This window comes from Magnusiomyces paraingens (assembly GCF_902498895.1).
Source record: "Magnusiomyces paraingens strain CBS 517.90 genome assembly, contig: contig2, whole genome shotgun sequence".
Taxonomy (NCBI): Eukaryota; Fungi; Ascomycota; class Dipodascomycetes; order Dipodascales; family Dipodascaceae; genus Magnusiomyces; species Magnusiomyces paraingens.
Window position 1 is genome coordinate 158,322 of NW_022474068.1, and position 14,183 is coordinate 172,504.

Below are 14,183 nucleotides of genomic sequence, written 5' to 3' on the forward strand. Positions count from 1 at the left end.
CCAAAGTGGGTTAAAAACATTGGTAGTAGCTGGACCTTTAACAAACCATTGACCACCTTTTCTAACCTTGTGGCGTTTTGTTATCAACTAATTATGCTGATACATCTTAACAGGGTAAAAAGTATTATACTCTATTTTTTTTTTTCATTAACATAAACATAGACTTCTAGAAAAAAAAACAATTAATTTAAACAACAGAGAGAAAGAAGTCCACAACAGTATGGGTCAGATTGACCGCTTAGTCCCGTATTTCCACCTCCTGCCAGATTTGTTGCGATGTTTATAACATCCCCAACCATTGCAATATTTTGGCCTCCAATGTTCGGCTGATTAGGTTGGTTAAATATAGCTTGTTGTTGATTTAATGTATGTTGGTTTATAGCATTAATTTGATTCATAACCATGGCATCTTGGTATTGGTTTATTGCCTGGTTTTGTTGATGGAAAGTGGCTAGATCGGGTGGTGCGGGAGGAAAGCTCCTACTAGGGACATATGGTAGTCCTGGGGTCTCACCATAGTATGCATTGGTTTTGGTAGGAGGATCATTGGGATCAACTAGCATGGTTGATTTCAATAGTTGTCAAACTTGAAAAATATAGTGTTTAGCAAAATTTTCAAGTACTGTAAATAATGCACCAAGTGTCTGAATTCCAGAAGTTTTTAGTCAAAATTTGGGAATTTTAATGAGGTTGATTTGTGAAGTTATTTTTATCTGTACTTTTCAGCCGTTATATATAGAATCATTAATGAAGAAAAGTTTTGAGAAAAATAACTGTTGAAGATAAAGAGCTCTTTCACTCGATATATTTAAAGACACTTTGGGGGGTTTCCTGTATGTATGATCAATTTCCACTCTGAAATGCAGAAAGCTAGACCCACTTTAATTATCATAAACCATTGTATACCTTAAGGTACATAGATCCCTGAAGCTGGCGCAGCAGTTTAATTCTTTTTTTAAGGAAAACCGAAGACTCCGATCATTTGCTGCCGTAAAATAAAATTTTTGACAAGCAAAAAATTTCCTTTTGCTTTTTTACACTCTAAATTAAAGCCAAGCTTGATATTGCGCTTGGCAATTCTGGAAATAGAAAAAAAAAAAAAGAGGTCTTCTTCTGTTCAAACGACTTTTACGTTAATTTCTTTTTTTTTTTTTCTCTCTCTCTCTTTTATTTGAGTCTCCTCAGAATTCATTTAGCCTATATATCCAAATAATTCGGCCGTGGAGATTTTTTTAAATGAGGGGTGCATATGGGAATATCACATATGTATTACGTTGATATTATATAATCAAAGTGTTTTTTGAAAAATATTTTTTTCTTGGTGGCACGATGAGAAGGGTCACAAAAATAAATAAAATTAGGATTAGGGTTTATTAAAACCATTACACCTTTAATTTTCAGAGGAGGATGATTCTTTAATATCTAATCTATAGACTACATGTATTTAAACTCGGTTGTGTGAATATCAAACTTCAAGACCCTAATAATGTACGAATAGAATTCCCGTTTAAACCGACATTCCGTTGATAAATATACAAAAACTTATGATTTTTATAAAACTAACCCTTTCTTTGTTTTCAAAGCATTGCCACCAATATGCATATGGACGCCAAATCAAGTGCAATTCTCTCTTCATACCAGTCATCTCTCGCTAAAGATGACTCAGATATAAGTGACACTGATTCTCTTCTTGAATTACTTAATGATGACACTGATCCTGTATTTTCAGCATACCGTGAGCAACGTACTCAACAATTGGCCCAAGAGTTAAAGCAGTCACAAATCCGAGCCTCCGATGCAGCAAGAGTAGAGACTCTAACCTCCGAATCAGAGCTATTTGATATGGCTATTTCGATGGATTCATCTTCTCTTGATTCATCATCATCTATAGCTTCTACTAATACCAACACACCTAAATTAAGACAAGATAGCTATCGATCTATAATCATTCACTTCTTTCATCCAGATTTTCGCACGTGCAAACTTTTAGATGATGCTTTAACTAAACTTGCAGCTACACATTTTAATACTACTAAAATTGTGCGGATTAACGCTGTCACAAATGCACCCTTTTTAACATCTAAATTTGGGTTGCGAGTACTTCCAGCTGTACTTGGCTTTAAGGATGGAAAAATGGTAGCCAAATTCAGCGGCCTTGATAGATTTATTGATCCTAAAACAATGGCAAAGTTGGCTGTTAAAGCCGATGTAAATAATCAAAGTGCAAGCTCGCCTGGTAAACCAACAAGTCCAATGGACAATATTAAAGAATTAAATGTCGACTGGATTGAAAATGAGCTCATAAAAGTTGGTCTTCTTTTCCGAAATACCGGAAATTCCATCAAAAATGATTACAGCGATGATGAACAAGAATATAATAAAAAGAGAAGCATTAGAGGAAGTACTAAGAGTTCATGGACAAGGTCTGTTAAAACCCATGAGCATGATGAAAGCGATGATGATGATGGCTTGGATCTCTGATAATATATCAATCATTAATTAATTATTATTCATTATAATGAATATATTTAAGACTAAGCTTTTACTGTCAGTCTCTTCCTTTTAATTAGAAATTAATTATTTTTTTCAGAATTATGGCTAAATAATTATTCCAAAAAAAAAAAATAAAAACAAAAGAAGATGCATATGTTTATTTGCCATGTGAAATGCTATTCTATTTTTGGAAACCCTTTTGCGATCTAAATTCTTCATATTCTTAGGGAATTACATTTGCATATTTTTGATACTCTTGGACCCTTTGGTGATACTTGAAAGAAAAAAAAAAGGAGTAAATGATTTTTTTTAAGGATATCTAAATAATCTTAAGAACCTTAACCCTTTTTGACTGATCCATTTAATCAATTACACTAATCCTAAATTCCCAGCATTTATGAACCTTCAAATATTGGTCTAACAATATTATGATTATGATTCCGACCTATTAATATTGGGGATAAATTTATGTTAGGTTAAATATCTGTTTCTCTCTTTTCATATTGCACCTTAAATTGAAGCCAAGTTTTCAATCAAGCTTGGCAATTTTGTTTGGACACCAATTTTTTAATGTAACAGTTATATTTATTTCATTTATGGTATTTGACACATTTTTCATAATCCCCAGAATTACAATTAAATGTAAATTTATCAATAGCAACAAACCATTGAAGATGTGAAATGAAATGAATCTACTTGGAAAAGTTATTCTGAATTTTACTAGCTCACTTTAAAAGATTTTTACTAATATTGATAACGATTTTAATTTGAAATATATCAAGCCAATACTTTGCGCTAGTTTTAAAAAAAGGCCTAGAAATTTAGGAAACTTTTTAAAACGCAATATTTAAACTTCATAATTACCATTGCTTATGATTTTTGATGGCCCCTAAAAAATATTCCTGTTTTTTAAATGAATAAATCAAATAATGTACCGAAAATGTTTGAATGTTTTTTTTTTCTGAAGCGGCGTAAAACTTTTATATAATATATTATACGTGTATACGTATTACTACAGTGAATTATTAGTTGCATCAATGTCTAAAGGAAATATCGGTAGCCTCATTTCTATCTAATGATTACAAGTGGAGTTAAAAATATACTAATGTAGTTAGTTTCTGTAAAATAAATGTTTTCTTATCCAGTAACAAATGAAATTATTTATGATTTTCTCATAATATGATAAGATCTTCTCAAAGTGCTGTTCATTAATATACAGAAAGAAATAAAAAAAAATATAAATAGCCTTGAAAAGACCTACATATCATGAAAAAAAGAAGCAGTTCTTTAAATTTCAATCGTTTCATTTCTATTAAAATCTTTAAATAGACAACAATTTATTACAATTTTTTAAGCAATGGGCCGAACTCATTTAACCCAAGCTGTTCTTGAGGGTGAAAGAATTGCAAGCGAAAATCTTAAGAATCAACAAGTTCAAGTTCTTCAAAATGAAATTTATTCAGAAGAATTGCAAAATCAAGCTCAAACTCAAGGATATATAAATTCTCAAGATCCCAACAATCAGCCTGATTTGGAAAACCAGAATGTGGATACTGGAAGTAATAATGAGAATGAAAACGAGGATGACTCATGTTATTCATGTTTCTGTGGTGGATTAATTTCTTTATTTTGCTCAGAATAATATAACAGAGGTGAGTAAATAAATGTGATATAAATGAAATGGTTCAAAACATGTTGTCGTGAAATATTAAAATTTTGTTAATTCTGACCCAGTTTAATAAATTGTCAATGATTTAAGAGAAAACTACATTAATGTATATTGTTTTCCTTAACGGAACACATGTTGCAACATGTTAATTGGGACTATAATAATTAAAAGATAAAGCTATAGTAATAAATTGACTTCTAAAAAAAAATTCTAAGTTGGCTGTAATATTATACTATGATATCCAGAATTATCATTATTAGGAGTATTGGAAACTTGGTTACTAAAACTCACATGATGTTGTAACCTGGGGCATCCATTTTGCTGCATTTGTTCTTCCTGCCCAATCATATATTCATAGCGATACGATTGATCCTGTCGGTCAAGTGAATGATTTTCTTGTCGACGTATTATTCCGGTTCTAGCCTTGGAAGCCAATCTTTTGTTTTTTTCCTTAAGGTCCATTAGCTTTTGCTCGATTTTGATGAGCAAACTTTTGATGAGCTCCTTTATTTGTTTAATATACAACAGGACTATGTTAGAGGTAGGAAGAAACCGCTCCTCATTCTCATCGCTGCCACTGCTTTCTTCACCTCGATTCCACCATTGCCCTATAAAGTTACTTTTGCTTGTATTCCTTTCAACCGCATTAACACTTCCGTTATTTTTGTTGTTGTTATTTTTAGCATTTTGTCGACGTCGGCGTCGACGTCGACGTCTTAAACCAGTAATTCGTCGACCCATTCCTCCTTCACTATAATCATCTTCTTCATCTGTCGATGCAAAGTTTCCAAATGCATTTTCCAAAGGCACTGGTCGTAAAGTGCTGCGACCTGTGGTATGAGTAAGTGGCTGACCCATGTACCCCACATATTCTGTTGATGTTGGAGGCCCTGTCGGTGATGGAGAAGACATGCGAAACACAAATCCAAACCCTTCTCCTAAATCAGGATCTTGAGAAATTGGTGCTGATGACTGTTCCATAACAGGAATCATTGTTGTGGGAGAAAGTGCAGGGTTCATTGCCATCGCAGGGGGAATAGTCTGCATTTTGGATCTTGTTGATGTTGTCAATGTCACTGGTGCTGTAACGAACACATTATTAATATGTTGCTGGGATTTTATTTCTCCAGAAGAAGATTTAACAATATTATTAAGCGGTTGTTGCAAAAATGCTTGACTTGGTGGTGCAGGAGCTGGACGACTAGGAATAGGTAATGAATCGTAATCAACAAATGTTGGATCAAGTTGATTGGGCTCAATAGTTGAGCTCGGTTGGCAGACCTTATCTGAAGCATTGTTAATTTTGCCAAGTGTTAAAGAATCTAAGTTCTCATCAATGGTGTTATCATTGGTTTCCCTAACAGCATCTATTCTTTTTGTGATCTGTTGCCGTCCATTCATAAGATTTTCATTTGCAGCAAATTTCTTTCTGTCCAAATTTTTTAAAGCATCACCATCACCTCCCAAAATATTGTTAGACTCCATTCTCTGCACTTTTAAAGTTTCATTAGGTTCATCTTCTTCCACAAAATCAAGGTTTAAATTCTTGAAATTTGCAGAAACTCCATTTACTCCACCTCCCACAGTTTCGGCATATTGTCCAAACATACTCACTGTTGAATCAGAAGAAAAAATACCATCTGAATTCATTCTTCCCTGACTATTAATATATGGTGGCATAAGTCTCGGATGATAAGTTGGTTGTGATGATTGATTTGTTATTTGGGAAGAAACTTGGGGCTGCTGCTCTTCCTGGGAAGCCTGTGGCTGTTTAGTTTGCCTTTCTTGTTGCTGTTGTTTACGCTGGCGCTGTTGATAGTTTGTTATTGTACTACTAATAGATCCAAGCTTACTGCTAATGTTACTACGACCTTTTGACTTTTTTGTATCCTTGTTGAGTGCAGGAAAGGTAAACTGGGGTGCAACCTTGAACTCATCTAGTTCATTACCAGAATCTCCTCCAGAATCTCCACCAAAAGCTACTGCCGTCATTCCTCCAACTCCAGAAATTGGAATATTCCCCAAACTATCAACTTTATTCTCGTTATGAGGTTGAGCATTTACCCCATAATCGCCAGTGCCGCCATCAGCAATAGCATGATAAGGGTGTTGTTGTGGTGCAGTTCTACTATAGACCCGGTAGGGATTTTCTTGTTGCAACTCATTAAACTCATGCTGTTCATAAAAGGTCTCTTGTATAGCATTGGAATCAACAGCATAATGTGACGGTAAAGGATTTATTTTGTTGGCTTCTTTGTTTCCTTGAGAAGACAAATAACCATTAGCATCCATGACATTCCATTCAGTATCATTATCAGAATCAAAATAGGTTTCGCCATTCGATTTCAGATGAGATTTATGGTTTATTGGCAATTTTAAAACTTCAATGTCTTCTGTATAGGTTCCATTTGTGTGTTGGTGTTGGGAAGCAGAAACTCCTTCATTTTTATTACTTATCTCGGATTCAGGATTTTCATAATTTTGATGATATCCCTGTTGCATTTGATTTTGTAAAGCCTCTTGTAGTATTTCTTGTTGTTGTTTCAAATGTTCGTAATACTGAAGCTGATGCTGTTGTTGTTGCTGTTGCTGCTGCCTTTGCAGTATTTGATAAGGTGGTACGCCGGGTCCCCCAAAAACATGACCGAAGCTTTCCTCGCTAGTAATGCTAGCAGTTTCAACACCATCATCATCGCTGCTAATTTCTTTTATTTTTCCTTCACCTTCTAATGACAAAATCTCTTGACATAAAGGTGAAGCAAATTGAACAGTATTTTGAGGTTTGCTCTTCTTTTGATTACTCATGGATTCACGAAACTTATTTTCAAAAGGAAAATGTAAAGAACGCATAGAGCTATTGAGAATTGGAGATGAAAATATTTTGTTTGTATTTAAAGAAAGCACTGAAGAAGATGCTGCAGCCATGGTCGAAATCGAAAGCGAATGTATTGAACTAGTTGGTAAAGCTGCTGTATAAACACTGATATTTTGTTGTATTTGTATTGGGATAACATCAGTTTGATGCTTTGCTAATATTTTATTCTTTTTGGAATCAACTAATTCAAAAGTTTCCATATTTGGTGAAGTAACTGTAATGGAAACTTTAGATTTTTCAAGTAAATTCTTTTTTGATATATCAGATACTTTAGCATTCTCGTTTTTTTCATCATCAATTTTACCCAAAAAGCTATCCCCACCATTTATCATCCCAACATACAACTGTGAACCGTTATAATAATAATCTGGGTATCCTTCACTTACTGAGTCTCTTTCAGTAGACTCTGTGCCGGTGGTTATGCTACCTTCATATTCCAAACTACTTCGTTGACGGCGGTGTCTTGAAATATCGGCGTAATCCCCTTGAACTTCTTCAGCTTCAATTTCAAAAACTTTGTTCTGAGATGGAATATTACCACTCTGATTCTGCAATCTAATGAAGTCCTGCTCGTAAGGCCGTGATTGATCACGATTCTGTTGCCCAAGCTGTTGCTGTGGTTGTTGTAATACCTTCCCCTCTCCCTGTTGATTGTCTTCGTTTTCTAGTGAAATTGAAGAAGCCCAATCGAGACAAATAGGTGTGCTTTTCAGTCCATTTATGCAATTCGAACTTGGGTGTTCTTCCGATGATAAATCATTAAGAGAATTATTTTTTGCTGCAGAATCTGCTTTTAATTCATCCAGCTTATCTGATTCTGGTATATTTAAATGGTTTTTATTTTGAATAAAAGAATGTAAATTTGATTTGGAAACAGAAAGTCTGGAAGAGTTGATCCCATTTGATGACAAAAATGTTTCTTGTTTTTGGCAATAAGATTGTTGAGGTTTCCAATTGGTTGCGGATTCTATACCAGTGTCTTCATACTCGTCTGAAGAATATTCAAGTTCATGAATATCTTGACCCCCAGTTAAAAAAATTTCCTCACCACTGAAATCTTCCTCCTCTTCTTTGATAAATGACAATAATTGTTTGTAGGCTTTGTTGAGTTCATTTAATGATTGTGGTAAAGATGGATTATCGATGTTTTCGTAAAATGGTAATGAAATTTGGTATTGTTTGGCATCACCCATAGGGTGATGAATTATTGGCTCATCTGAGTCAATAGTATTACTTGTTTCAGGTTTATTTAAATTCAAACTAGTTACAGATGATTGAGACTCCTTGTTTGAATGAAAACTTGTTACAGGTGACTGGGGACCCTTTGAAAAATTAAAGCTTGTTACTGAAGATGGTGGAAACCCCTTCAAATATGGTTCTAATCCACTTTGAACAAGGCCCAACCAGTTTTGGGCCCATCCCATTTCTCGGTAATCATTATAATGCGCAGGTGCAACAGGTTCAGATTTCGGAGAATCCAAAGGGCTGGTGGTTTTGTTTTGTTTTCTTTGGAATCTTTTCTGTCTTTCAATATTTTTAGCATTGAAGTCACCGCTTGGATTGCGTTCATGGGTGATATTATCTCGAGGAGAAAACAAAATTTGGTTTTTGTTAAAATCTGAAAGGCGTTTAAAGCTGTTTGAGTTATTTCCATTTTTTGCCTCTGATTCTACTTGGTCCAGTGTTTTATGAAACCGTTTAAGAGTTTTAACTAAATCTGTTAGCTCCTGCTCTTTGCTAAAGATACGGTTTTTTTCGTAGATTATCTGAGCTGATTCTTCCTCATCTTCACCAATTTGAGATAATCTGCTGTTTAACTCCACTGAATTTAACGCACCAGATCCATCAATACAAGTATCATGTGTATTATCGTAGTTTGAAGAATGACCCGTTCTAAAGTTTTGATTATTAATATCTTTTTGAATTTGTTTATTAGGTAAATATCTTGATTTGCTTTTTAAAGAAAAAATGGAGCTGTTAGGGTTATAGTTATCATCGTTTTCATAGACTGGTTTATTTTCTATGTAACTCTTTTGACTAGCTGCAGATGGCCTGAATTTCCACTGGTTTTTGGCAACCTTTCCAACTTGTTGAGACACAGTTTGAATTTGGATTGGAGTAAGAGATTCCAGTTGTTTCTGTAATTTTAAGGTTGTTTGTTTAACTGATTCATTCCGTTTTAAAAGTGGGACTGATTCTGGGGATATAGGGCTTTCTGCCATTTTGTTCATGTGATCGAAACTTTGAGCTTCAACTTTAGTCACAGTAGAAACTCCTTCGTGATATTTGTTTCTTTTGCGGTTCAAAAACGATAACCTTTTCTTTTTAATAGGTCGTTTATTTTGATCTGAAGTTGAAGAACCAGAAGACTCAAAACGGCTAAACAAAGCATAAGCTGAAGCAATTTGGGACGATTTAAAATTGGGCTTTTTGCGAAGTGTGGGCTGCCGAAATTCTTGTTTTTCTGGATTGTCACTTTGAGACCCAAAAGATTCAAAACCATGGTGATGCTCGTCTCTAGCCAACGAATAGTTGGATGTTATATTTTGGTAAGCCTCAGGTGGTAAAGGTGGTAGTGGAGCAGTTTCTTTTTCTTTTAAAGACGCCAATATAGATTTTCGAGCAATTTTAGATGAGTTTTTTTTATCAATAGTGTTAGACAAATTATTATTATCTTGAGATTTAACAAACGAATCGTGAGTTGCCGTAGGAGATAATATCTCATCAGGTTCTTCAGGAATACCCTCCATAGGTTGATGAGTTGCAGAACCAAATCTTGGACGAGTTATGTCTTCAACTCCGCTATCATTTATAGTATCTGAATAAATACGACCTATGCTGTTGTATGGGTCACCAAGGTTATAATATTTTTGAAAGCTTTCGTCATATTCGGAAGAAAGATATTCGTCCACAATTTCATTTGAATCTGTTAATTCATCTGAATTTAAAGATGCAAAATTGGGACGGTTTGAAAGGTCGTATTCCGGTGAAATTTTTTGGTTTGCAGGTTTCATAAAGTCCGCACTAAATGAGTTCAAATATAAGTCTAATTATTATTATTAGAATAAGTTTGAAATCGAAAATAGGGGAAAATATTTTATTAAATTCAAATACACATACCTTTATATAGTGAGAAACCTTGCCTTTGGTTATCGGAGTGATTTTCTGCCATCTTGATATTTCCATTTGATGAAATATCAAAGTGAGGTTGATAATCAAAAGAATGAAATTCAATGTTGACTTGAATACAAGTAACTTGAAAACTACTTAAATGAAAAGACTGATTAATTTTTCTAAAGATAAATAAGTAATAATGAAAGTGTTTTATTGATTAAAAAACTAGTCTCAGATAGTGCTAAGTGTAAAACATATATGAAAAAAGAAGAGAGAAAGAAAGAAAGAAAGAAAGAAAGAAAAAGAAAACGAAAGCTGGTAGACTTTTCTTTGAGCTTTTCAAAACCTTTTTAAAAGCATCATCAATAAAAAAATACTCCTACAGTTTCTTTTTAAAGAAAAACACAATGAGAATATTTTCCCTTATTTTTCTAAAAAAAATAGAATTTGAATGATATTCATCTTTATTAATTTCGCCTATAAATTACGATGTGATTTTTAAAAATGTAACGCCAGCATCCGACTTCTTCATCTTAAGGTGAAAGAAGGTATCAGTTGCCGAATGAATTAGCATAATATATATGGCTCAAATAAGAAAGTATAGTAAAGGATAACGTTATAAGCAACATGTGAATGGGCATAAATAGCATAAAAAGTTAACATTTGTACGCGAAATAGTCGCGTAAATGAGAATTAAATTCCTAACTAATTATACTAATTATAACTAATTAGTTAACTTATAAGTTAAATGTGGTTTTCTGAATTAATTTTTGTAACAATATTTTGTCATATAATTTATTCCACTTTTCTGTAATATCATTATCACGTGTATTAGTAGTGTTTTGTTGAGTTACCCGTTTTAGATGAGTACTTTTGAGAATGCTATTTTTTCATACCAGAGACTCACCGATGCATCTCTGAAAAAATTTTATATAAATATTTTTTTAAGGCTCCTCCCTTCTTTTTTTTTTTTTTTTTTCCTTAGCCTCATTTCCGGTAAGAAAGAAAGTACGTACTTGTGTAAATATGCTGTTTTTATCTGTTATTTTTTCAATATATTAATCTAGCTTTTAGCACTCACCTCGACTGTTGACGAGCCGCTTGTGAAGCCAAAATGCAGATTTTTGTCAAGACCCTTACGGGTAAGACTATCACCCTTGAGGTGGAGTCTTCCGATTCCATTGAGAACGTCAAGTCTAAGATTCAGGACAAGGAGGGTATCCCCCCTGACCAACAGAGACTGATCTTCGCTGGTAAGCAGCTTGAGGACGGCCGCACTCTTTCTGACTACAACATCCAGAAGGAGTCCACCCTCCACCTCGTCCTTCGTCTTCGTGGTGGTGGTAAGAAGAGAAAGAAGAAAGTCTACACCACTCCCAAGAAGATCAAGCACAAGAGAAAGAAAGTCAAACTCGCTGTTCTCTCTTACTACAAGGTCGCTGATGACGGTTCCGTCACCCGTCTTCGCCGTGAATGCTCTAACTGTGGCTCCGGTGTCTTCATGGCCAACATGAAGAAGAACGCCCACAACGTCGAGCGTCAGTACTGCGGCCGCTGCGGTCTTACCTACGTTGTTGACAATTAAATTTATAAATAACTTTGTATTTTAATTTTATTTCAACGTTGAACAAAAAAATTTGTATTTTTTTATGTAATGATAGATGCGGTTGTTTTATTATTTACACTAATATATCTACACAAATTCTGAGCAAAAAAAGAGAAAGATTATGGCACAATTTCAACACCAACAGACTTGGCAGTTCCAAGAATTGACTTAACAATTCCTTCCAGTTCAAGGTTCTTATGTCGGTCATCCTACAATATAGAAAGTTAGTATCAAAATCATAGAAGAGAACATTTTTTCAGTGGAAAAAAAAAAACCTACCGTCTTCTTTATCTTAGCAATTTCATAAACATGCTTCAGGGAGATGGTTCCAACTTTAGGATCTTTCCCACTGGCAATACCCTTCTCGGCACCGGCAGCTTTCAGGACCAACCATGCAGTGGGAGGGCTTTTAAGCTCGAAAGAAAAGGTACGGTCAGGCTTGACAGTGACCAAGGTGGGAATGGGGACTCCTGGGTTGAAGTGAGCTGTGCGGGCATTGAACTCCTTGCAAAAGTCAATAGCTTTGACACCCTTGGAACCAAGGGCAGGACCAACGGGTGGAGAAGGGGTTGCCTGAGCAGCTCCGACTATCAGTTTGATGAGAACATCCTTGGTGTTGGCAGCAGCTTTTTTGGACATTTTTGTGGTAGTGATGTGTGTGATTTGCGGTCCTCAAAAGATACAAGTGATCCGTCAAGAGAGCAAAAATAAAAAAATTTTCGTGATTTCTCGTAGTCTCTATGGATGGGTGTTGAATTTTTAAAAAACACCATTTCTTTATGTAATCAACTGTAATGATTATGTAATTATATTATTATGGTTGTTATATAGTGAATAAATATGATTACTGACCAAGCCTAACTAATTATAATTAGTTAAAGGTTGGCTAGTTAATAGCGCATTCCAAGCGGATGTTTTTTCCCAAGCTTTACTCGAATCTTTGCTAACTATTATAAGATTCCGAAATTATAAAAGAAAACAAGGACCGAAAAATGATATTTAACTTTAGAAAACAGTAAATCTATCTTTTAAAGCCTTTTTTAAAAAGTTGGATAAATACATCCTATGGTGTATAGCTATACCAAATATTAAACTAGATATGGGCATGATGGAGAAAAAATGGGATTAGAATACTTTTATAAATAGAAATGGAGCATAAAAAATACCCAATTTTTTCAAACATTTTAAAATATATAAAAGTGACATCATTTGATATTATAAAATATATTGTTCGCTCTCTTTCCCGTATTTGAAAAACAAATTAAATATCTTAAGATTTGTTCTCTATTCCACAGAACCTTGTTAATATGACTGGATATAAGTTTTGAATGGTATATTTTTAACATTATGAGATAGCTTTATCTTTTTTTCAGCTATGATGATCAAAAAAAAACAAAAATAACTTTTTTATTTCAGCTAACGATCGACAAACTATCCCGTTAAAAACAATTTGACTAAAGTTCCGGAGACTTTGGTATTTTTTTCTAAAAATATATGATTGAAGTCTTTTAAAAAGATGTTTTTTTTTGACAATCATATATGTGATTATCTATTTACTGGAACAAAAAGCTATATTAAAAGATATTTCCTGTGATAAAAATAATGGGCATTTTTATGACTGATAAGCACGGAATAAACTTTGATTTGGCTTTTGCACTTTTAGTGATTGAACATAAATTTAGCAGTGCGTTGGTATTTTTTTTATTACAACAACCTCCAATCTTAGAAAGATTTTTTCTTTAAACCTCGAGATTTTAGTTTAAATGATGATATTCAATGGAAAAGAACAAATAAAAAATCGTTTATAGTGTGGTTTGGAACTATACATTAAAAGTACTTTTTATGTATGTCTAAATTAAGGACCGTCACATACCTAAGCTTTATTTCTTTATATGAGATAGAACGGATTCGAATAAAAAGAGCAATGATAATTAAAAGAAACTTTTTATTTAGTAGCTTAAGTGATTTTTTCCAGTGCTCTTTCCATTTCACTCTTATATCTCGATAACAAAATTCTGACCTAATTTTTTATTTTTTTGATTAAACTTTAGCCATGATGCCAGAAATTCTTAGAATAGAAACCCCGGATTATTTTAGATCTTTACACGTTGGTTAAATGCAATTGATTTTGAATACAGTAGGTTTTTTAGGATATTTTTGTTTTGAATTAACTATATGACGTTAAACACATTGCGATGTTTTGGACAATATTCCACAAAAAATGATCAAAAGTTTGAAGAAGTTTTGTATCAGATGTTAATGTTCAATTTTTTTTTTTTTTTTGGAAAAAAGGAACGAGGAACGAGAAAGTATTTTACTAGATCTTCGCTTAATAATGCTTTTATTTCCAAAGAAACTATAAAGATGAGGCGGTAGACATATTCAATTGATTAAATAGTGTTCATTAAACTGACCACAAAACATTT

The 14,183-nt window shown here is 33.7% G+C and overlaps 4 protein-coding genes across 4 annotated transcripts; 2 read left to right on the forward strand and 2 right to left on the reverse strand.

Moving 5' to 3' along the window:
- Positions 1-1,596: 1,596 nt before the first annotated feature.
- On the forward strand, positions 1,597-2,481 carry SAPINGB_P001799 (uncharacterized protein; the record flags this gene model as incomplete). The annotated part of the gene is made up of 1 exon (XM_031996519.1): positions 1,597-2,481. The coding sequence occupies one exon, from the start codon at positions 1,597-1,599 to the stop codon at positions 2,479-2,481; it is 885 nt and encodes a 294-aa protein (XP_031852410.1).
- Positions 2,482-4,372: 1,891 nt separating this feature from the next.
- On the reverse strand, positions 4,373-10,209 carry SAPINGB_P001800 (uncharacterized protein; the record flags this gene model as incomplete). The annotated part of the gene is made up of 2 exons (XM_031996520.1): positions 4,373-10,083; positions 10,158-10,209. The coding sequence occupies 2 exons, from the start codon at positions 10,207-10,209 to the stop codon at positions 4,373-4,375; spliced, it is 5,763 nt and encodes a 1,920-aa protein (XP_031852411.1).
- A 1,056-nt stretch (positions 10,210-11,265) lies between these two features.
- On the forward strand, positions 11,266-11,736 carry SAPINGB_P001801 (uncharacterized protein; the record flags this gene model as incomplete). Its single annotated transcript, XM_031996521.1, has 1 exon — positions 11,266-11,736. The coding sequence occupies one exon, from the start codon at positions 11,266-11,268 to the stop codon at positions 11,734-11,736; it is 471 nt and encodes a 156-aa protein (XP_031852412.1).
- Positions 11,737-11,876: 140 nt separating this feature from the next.
- On the reverse strand, positions 11,877-12,396 carry SAPINGB_P001802 (mitochondrial 54S ribosomal protein uL11m; the record flags this gene model as incomplete). The annotated part of the gene is made up of 2 exons (XM_031996522.1): positions 11,877-11,966; positions 12,037-12,396. 2 exons carry the CDS (start codon positions 12,394-12,396, stop codon positions 11,877-11,879), a joined length of 450 nt encoding a protein of 149 aa, XP_031852413.1.
- Between the last annotated feature and the right edge of the window lie 1,787 nt (positions 12,397-14,183).